The following is a 7,445-nucleotide window of genomic DNA, read 5'->3' as shown; positions in this document are numbered from 1 at the left end:
TACAAGCAGAAGGAAGGACTTGATTATTTTGACACCTATTCACTAGTGACGAGAATAACATCTATTCGCATGTTGATTGCGATTGCAGCTTTGTATAATCTGGAAATACATTAAATAGATGTTAAAACAGTTTTTTTGAATGGCGAGTTAGATGAAGAAATCTATATGGAACAACCAGAAGGGTTTCAAGTTCCCGCCCAAGAGAAAAAAGTTTGTAAACTTGTCAAATCCCTTTATGGATTAAAACAAGTTCTGAAACAATGGCATGAAAAATTTGATCACACTATACTTTCAGATGGTTTTAAGATAAACGAATGTGACAAATACGTTTATGTTAAAAACACAGACAAAGGCTATGTCATAGTTTGTCTTTATGTGGATGACATGCTCATTATTGGAAGTAATAATGACATGATTAAATCCACAAAGAAAATATTGAACAAAAAGTTTGACATGAAAAATCTGAAAGTAGCAGATGTAATTCTAGGAATAAAAATTACTAGAACATCTGAAGGATATGCTTTATCTCAGTTTCACTATGTTGAAAAGATTTTTGAGAAATTTGGAAGGCATGACGACCGTCCTGCTAAAACACCTGTTGACATTAGTCTTCATTTGCCAAAAAATACAGGTGCAAGCATATCACAATTAGAGTACTTTCGGATAATCGGAAGCTTGATGTACTTAATGAATTGCACTAGGCCAGATTTAGTCTATGCTGTAAGGAAATTGAGTAGGTACACAAGTAATACAGGGTCCGATCATTGGAAAGCGATAATTAGGGTACTTAGGTATCTAAGACATACCCAGAATTATGGATTACATTATACCAAATATCCAACAGTACTCGAGGGGTACAACGATGCAAATTGGATATCAGATACTAAAGACTCAAAATCCACTAGTGAATATGTCTTTACCTTGGGAGTGCTGCAGTCTCTTGGAAATCTTCCAAGCAGATATGCATAGCTAGGTCGACAATGGAATCTGAGTTTATCGCATTAGATAAAACAGGAGAAGAAGCAGAATAACTTCATAATTTCTTAGAAGACATTCCAATGTGGCCTAAACCTGTGCCAGCTATATACATTCACTGTGATAGTGAAGCAGCAATAGGACGGGCACGAAATCATATGTATAACAGTAAGTCTCGACACATTCGTCGAAGACATAATACCGTTAGACATTTGCTCTCACATGGAATAATTTCCATAGAATATGTAAAGTCAAAGAAGAATATTGCAGATCCATTGACTAAAGGACTATCCAGAGAGTAAGTGTACCATTTATCGAGGAGAATGTGATTAAAGCCTATTACTTAAAAGTCGCCATAATAGCAACCCAACCTAGTTGACTAGAGATCCCAAGATTTAGGTTCAAAGGGGCTAAGGAGGTTTACTCCTACCAATTTCTATGATAAGAAGAGTGATAGCTATAGCGTTAGTAGGATAAGTTTTGCTTTTAATGATTCTTATAGCTTGGACGTCCAAGTGGGGTATAGTATGATACTCTTAATAAGAAATCACTTATATGAGTGTGAACTGGGCCGGTTCTGTGAGAATTGAGAAGGCTAAATTCTCTAGAGCACTCATGAATTACCAGGCGTTGTTCAGGGCCAAAATGAACACAACCGTAAGAACTAAACTGTGTCTGCGGGTATACTATGTGTAGTCTATTGTCTTGGCTTACACAAACAGCTGAACAGTTCAAGGCATCGTGTCCACTGGTTAGCTAGTAAGTCCAATAGGCATTCACTAGAGAAGGTTCAAATCCAAAAGCTACCTATCTCGATGTGGTATATCTTCTTAATGTACTCTTTCTTTGTTTGCATCTTGTTGAATGTCCGTTATCGTGAATTTTATTCATAGGGGGGATTGTTGAAAAATGGCTTCTGTATAGCCTTATTTTTTGTTAACTTTGAGCATTAATTAAGGTGGGGCCCAAGCGTTATTTTTAACATTTCTAATTAAGTTCATGTTTAATGTCGCGTAGTGAATGAATTCATGTATTTGGTTGCTCAAAACCATTTCCAGATAAATGAAAATTCAACGCGCATTTTCGAGTTCGTGAAAATATATTTTGGTGGGTTTACTACACATTTGTGAAATGAGCTTGTCCCACATTGGAAAGGCTTGAGGAATTGTTTGGGTTTATAAACCTTAGCATTGGATACTTGGGATGGGCCTCAAAGGGTACCCAAGTTTATGGAAGGGTGAGGTTATGGATGTAGTGGGCTAGACTCATTAGATCCAAAATTAAAACCACACGTGCGCAGCCATCGTCCGTCCAGTCAGTCGGGTAGGCTGGGCCTGGGCGCGGGTGCATGGTGTGAGGTTGGGTTGGGATTGTCCGGTCCAATACTTATCTTTTTGGGCAAAAAACATTTGTGATTTCTTTTTATTTTTTATTTTGATTTCAAAATTCAAAATAAATTGATCCAAAAATTTTTCCTTCACCCAAACTGTTTTACCCATCACGAAATAGGTTTAGAAGGGTCAAAACAAGTCCACACCTGTTGATTTCAACTGTTTATCTGTTCAAACAGGTTATGTACTTGTTGAATCCATCCGAACAGGTTTTATGTTCAGAAAAGCCACCAATTTGCCTATATAAAAGTTGCTTCCAACAATTCATTTCATCAGATTTTTCTATCATAAATTCTTTCTCCCTTTTTGTGTTTCTCTGCATTTTTTTCTGTATTTTTTTTTAAGAAAATAAAGAGAAAGAGTTACAACATTTTTTGATTCACCAGACTTTATTTTATAGTGCTGTAAAATCAAGTGTTAGTCGTTGCATCCTGGGAAGTAGACACCATTTTAACTCGAAGTATTGGAGCAAGGGAGAAATCTACTTTAAGGAGATTATGTCCAACACAAGCCTCAACATTAATTTCTGTAAGCATTTAATTTGAGGAATAATTTATATAATTATTTTCTGAATTATTTTATTTTATTGTTTATTTAATTTATGCAATTGTGGGCTCTAACAATTTTATCACCTAACCAGTCCAACCCAGGCTGAATTGGTATGAGATGTCTAGTTTTTGGATAAATCCCTACACGTAACCGCTCTTCCAAAAAATAATAATAATAATAATAAAATTAAAAAAAAAAAACCGAACCAACTCCAACAAATAGAAAGAAAAAAAAAATGAAAGAGAAAAGAATTATCGAAATATTCAAGCCTCGACAATTCAAGCCCCTAGCATCACTGTAAGATAAATAGGTTCGTTACTTATTGGTTCTGAACTAAAAAGAGTAATTATAAAATGCTACAAGATAGCTAAAAACATTGGCCAAACCAATCTTATATTCAATAAAAGTCCAATAAAAATAAATAATTACATTATGACAATTAAATAAATCCGCAATAGAAAAGAAATAATTAATTTTAACTTTGACAAACATTTACTATTTGAGCTCTTATTTAAAAATGTACAAAAATAGTCAATTGAAATATCACACATGGATATTAATAAATTATTAAAAATAAGAATAATTTATTGAAACAAAAAAGAGAAGATGTTTGTATTTATCTTAGGGGGAAAAAAAAATTGATAATAAAAATGTGTAAAAAAACATAAAATTTTAAGCTCTCATTTACAAGAATTATTCAAAAATAAAAAAATGTGTAAAATTAATAGTAATATTTAAAATTGCAAAAAAAAAAATCAATAAATATTTACAGAAATCGGATTCATTCTTTTGATTAAAAAAAAATGTAAAGAAAAATTTGGAAATATTTTTAGAAAATTGGAGAATTTTGTTATAGTGATAATTGTTGAAACCGGAGAGAGAGAGAGCAATTGGAGAGATATCCAAACCCCAGCGCAAAAGTATAGAGCTTGCAAAACCCTACTCTCTCTCTCTCTCTCTCTCTCTCATAAGTCACAAACAGAGATATAATAAAGAGCAAAGGTTTGAATTGAAACTCGTCTCTATGATTCTGCTATATATTGATTGATGATTATGTATATACGTATACACTTCTATATGCATGCATAGTGTGTAAGCATTTCATTTGCGGTCTCTGTATGTTTGATTTTTTGCGTGTATCTTTGTTGGTTCTGCAAGAATTTTATCGTATTGATTGTGTTAGAAGAGCAATTGATCTTTGAATTCACTATCATTTTCGTTGAAATTAAATGATGTTGTTCATAGTTGCTGAAGATTTGAAGTTCACAAACAGTTGTTTGGTGTTTGAAATTTGTTGTGTATGCTATGAAGGACCAAAATTCTGTAATTGAATCTCATTTCAAAGCAACCCACAAAATGGATTGTGCACTGGATTTCAAAAACCATCTCAAACCCTTAGAATGTAAAAGCAATGATGGGTCTAAAGGGTTATTCTGGCTCCTAATGCTTTATTTGGTTCAGTGGCATGAGTTGGAATGGAATGGAATGACCATTCCCTTGAAATGACAAATGATGATTCCATCTGTAATGCATTTTGTCATTTTTTTAGTCAACCAAACTTGGGAATGAATATTTTGATGGAATAATCATTCCATTCCATTTCATTCCAGTGAACCCAACACTACCTAAATGTCATAATTGGAGTATCATTCTTTTATCACTCCGTGTTTAGTTTTGGAATTTGTTGAAGTTTGTGGGATGATGTATGTGATGAAAAAAGAGTAGGGAATGGAAGTCTTGCAAATGGTGGATATAGTTTTGAAAATGTGTTTCGTGTGTTGTGCTTAAAATGTTTAATTTGGTGTGATCATCTGTAGGTGAGGAAATTATGGCATCAAAGTTGCATCTATTGCAATCAAAGGTAGCTGAGGCTTCAAAGCTTGTTTCCAAGCACGGATGTTCCTACTACAAGCAGCTGATGGAGCAGAACAAACAATATATCCAGGAGCCACCTACCGTGGAGAAATGCCAGTATTTGGCAAATCAACTGTTTTACACTCGACTTGCCAGGTAATTCATTTATTCCTACTGAAACTTTAATTTTCTCCATATATCTACAATATATCTTTGGAATTGATCATGTTTATTGATGAGATTCCTTTAAGATGTTTTGTTGTGTCATTTTTGGGGCTGGATCTAGAAAGTAGGAATCTTAGTTCTACAGCTGACATGTCTCATTAACCCATATAGGTTCATGGAAGCAAATTATGTCTCATTGCCTAGCTAAATCTCATCTTGTTTATCCTAAAATTTTATATCGGCTAAGTTGCCAAAGTTTCAGCTATTTTGGCTGAGTCTTGTTTTATAGGCCTGATGATTGTGTTGGATCTGAACCAAGGCTAACATTTTGGTAGAATAGCTTGTTTTGCTCATGGCTTTTGGAAATTTTGATGGTCAAGGGAGTTGTTATATCAATGATGCTCTACATTCAAGCAAATATTACTTAATTGTAAAAACAATTTAGTTAGGGTTCCGTTATGCATTGTGGAACAGAAAAAACTGGGGACCAAACCACGTATTGGGCTGCACAGTCTATAGTTCAGGCTTAGGTTGACTTGTCCTTTGAGTCCAACTAACTCCCTTGCTTGCCCCAACAACTTCCAAATTATGTTTTAATTCTGAATAAAAGTGACTGTAAGTTCAAGCCGTGTTATCAAGGCGCACCTAGGCACACTGAAGCACCCTTGAGGCAAGGCGACTTTACTCGTCATGAGAGATATATGACCAAAGTTGAAAATTTCCTTGTAGTTTGGAGTTTTCAATGTATTAATGGTTTAATGCGTACCCTCTATGTTCTAAATCAATATTAACAAATATGTAAATATTCTTAATTTCTTCTCTCTTGTAGCTAGTTTTCCTCTTAGATGACTCCAACTTTTAGGCTCAACCAGGCATGACTACATTTAAATGATGAACCTTGCCTTCTTATGCACTATTTTGTTAAAACCGGACCTTTTTTCAACAAATTCATAAATTATTGTTTCGTATGAAATGATCTTTCGACTCTAGTGAACAAAATGATCATCTTCCTAAGACTATTGGGAAAGAAAATTAGTATTGTAGTTTATAATTTTATCTTATCGTGCCAAGTGCTATGAGTTAAACAGCCTGTGCTTCTGATTGCTTCTTGAGGACAGCATTCCTGGTCGTTATGAATCATTCTGGAAGGAACTTGATTATGTCAAGCAACTGTTGAAGAACAGGCAGGAGATGAAGATTGAGGATGCTGGTATCGCTGCTCTTTTTGGGCTAGAGTGCTTTGCCTGGTTTTGTGCTGGCGAGATTGTAGGACGAGGGTTTAAAATTACCGGTTACCATGTCTAACTGCCTCAAGAAAATGTGGTTTAGGTATTCTAATAGTTGAGATGCTGGAAATTTCTTTCTTCCTATCAGTTTTTTAGTCAATGACCACAGTACATTCTATATTTTATTTGTTTCTGCCAGAAATTTGTAAAACTTATAGAAAGGAGCAAAGTTTATTTGCAGCAATAATCCCAAATTTTTGCCTCCCAACATTTTCTCGTTTTTCCTGCTAAGCTCGTTGCTATTTTTGTATAGCTCTTTCTCTCTCTCTCTCTGTCTCTCTCTCTCTCTATATATATATATATATTATTTATTTACTCATATTTGATTTGATCCATTGCATTACTTTTACCCCGTTCAGTGTGGTCTGCGTTATTAATTCTTCATTCAGTGATATTTATTCCAATAATCAGTTTTCATGCCCTGATTATTGATGGAATTGCTTTGTTTTTCAACTATAATTTAGTGTGTATTTGATTAGCCTTTTTGGGCAGAAAACTTGAGGCCTGTTCGGATAGCAGGGCTGTATGTTAAGATGCACTTTCAGAAAATTTTATTTGTTGGCTTTCTACTATGTAATACCAAAAACACAAATGCAACATTTGTTCTGAACAATGCCCCTTATCGTACCCTTTCTTATTGTACTTGATGAAAGTGATGAATATTGCTTTAGCGAAATGTTTTGTAGAGAATTTTCCTTGGGATTGTATAATACGTAGTGTGCAAAATGTCGAAGAAATGTGCTAATCATTCAGGTTTAATCGTTCCAAAATAAACAGTTCTCAAATGTCTAGCCAGAGACAGGCTACGGCTTCTGATGTACCAAAAAACAAATATAGCTTAGAATGTGGAACTGGACTTGGAGATGATTGACGAGGCCGAAACAGCTCAACTACCCATCAAACATTTTTTTTCAGTGTAACAAAGTTCACAACATGACCAAAACATCATTCTTGCTTTTGTCTCCATAGCTGTTCATAAAAATGCTTCTCTTCTACAACCTCTTCTTAAACCAGCAGAACTGAATTGGAGTAGAAAACTCTAAAGAAGTTAAACTACAAAAATTAAACCAAAACTCCAACTTAATAAGTTCCCATCATTCACATTCACTCTCATTCACAGGAGCTATGGGAAATCACCAATCAAGCTCCCCGAAAACTTTGTACAAATGACATTAAAATGTTTAATCTGCACTTATTGGATTCAAACAGTTCTGCTAAAGAGACA

At 34.5% G+C, this 7,445-nt stretch overlaps 1 protein-coding gene across 1 annotated transcript; it reads left to right on the top strand.

Annotated features, from left to right (window-relative positions):
- Positions 1-3,742: 3,742 nt before the first annotated feature.
- Positions 3,743-6,430, top strand: LOC114317379 (uncharacterized). The gene is made up of 3 exons (XM_028264079.2): positions 3,743-3,917; positions 4,733-4,925; positions 6,053-6,430. The coding sequence occupies exons 2-3, from the start codon at positions 4,744-4,746 to the stop codon at positions 6,237-6,239; spliced, it is 369 nt and encodes a 122-aa protein (XP_028119880.1). The 5' UTR covers positions 3,743-3,917; positions 4,733-4,743; the 3' UTR covers positions 6,240-6,430.
- The last annotated feature ends 1,015 nt before the right edge of the window (positions 6,431-7,445 follow it).

This window comes from Camellia sinensis, chromosome 13 (genome assembly GCF_055761805.1).
Source record: "Camellia sinensis isolate YWXY chromosome 13, ASM5576180v1, whole genome shotgun sequence".
NCBI classification, from domain to species: Eukaryota; Viridiplantae; Streptophyta; class Magnoliopsida; order Ericales; family Theaceae; genus Camellia; species Camellia sinensis.
Note: the sequence above shows the minus strand (reverse complement) of the source record. Positions and strands in the feature narration are given on the sequence as shown.

Excerpts from the sequence above, each read along its gene's own strand:
- LOC114317379 (XM_028264079.2), top strand. The coding sequence starts at position 4,744 with ATGGCATCAAAGTTGCATCTATTGCAATCAAAGGTAGCTGAGGCTTCA. Across the intron at positions 4,926-6,052 it reads TTTTACACTCGACTTGCCAG|CATTCCTGGTCGTTATGAAT; the intron begins GTAATTCATTTA and ends TCTTGAGGACAG.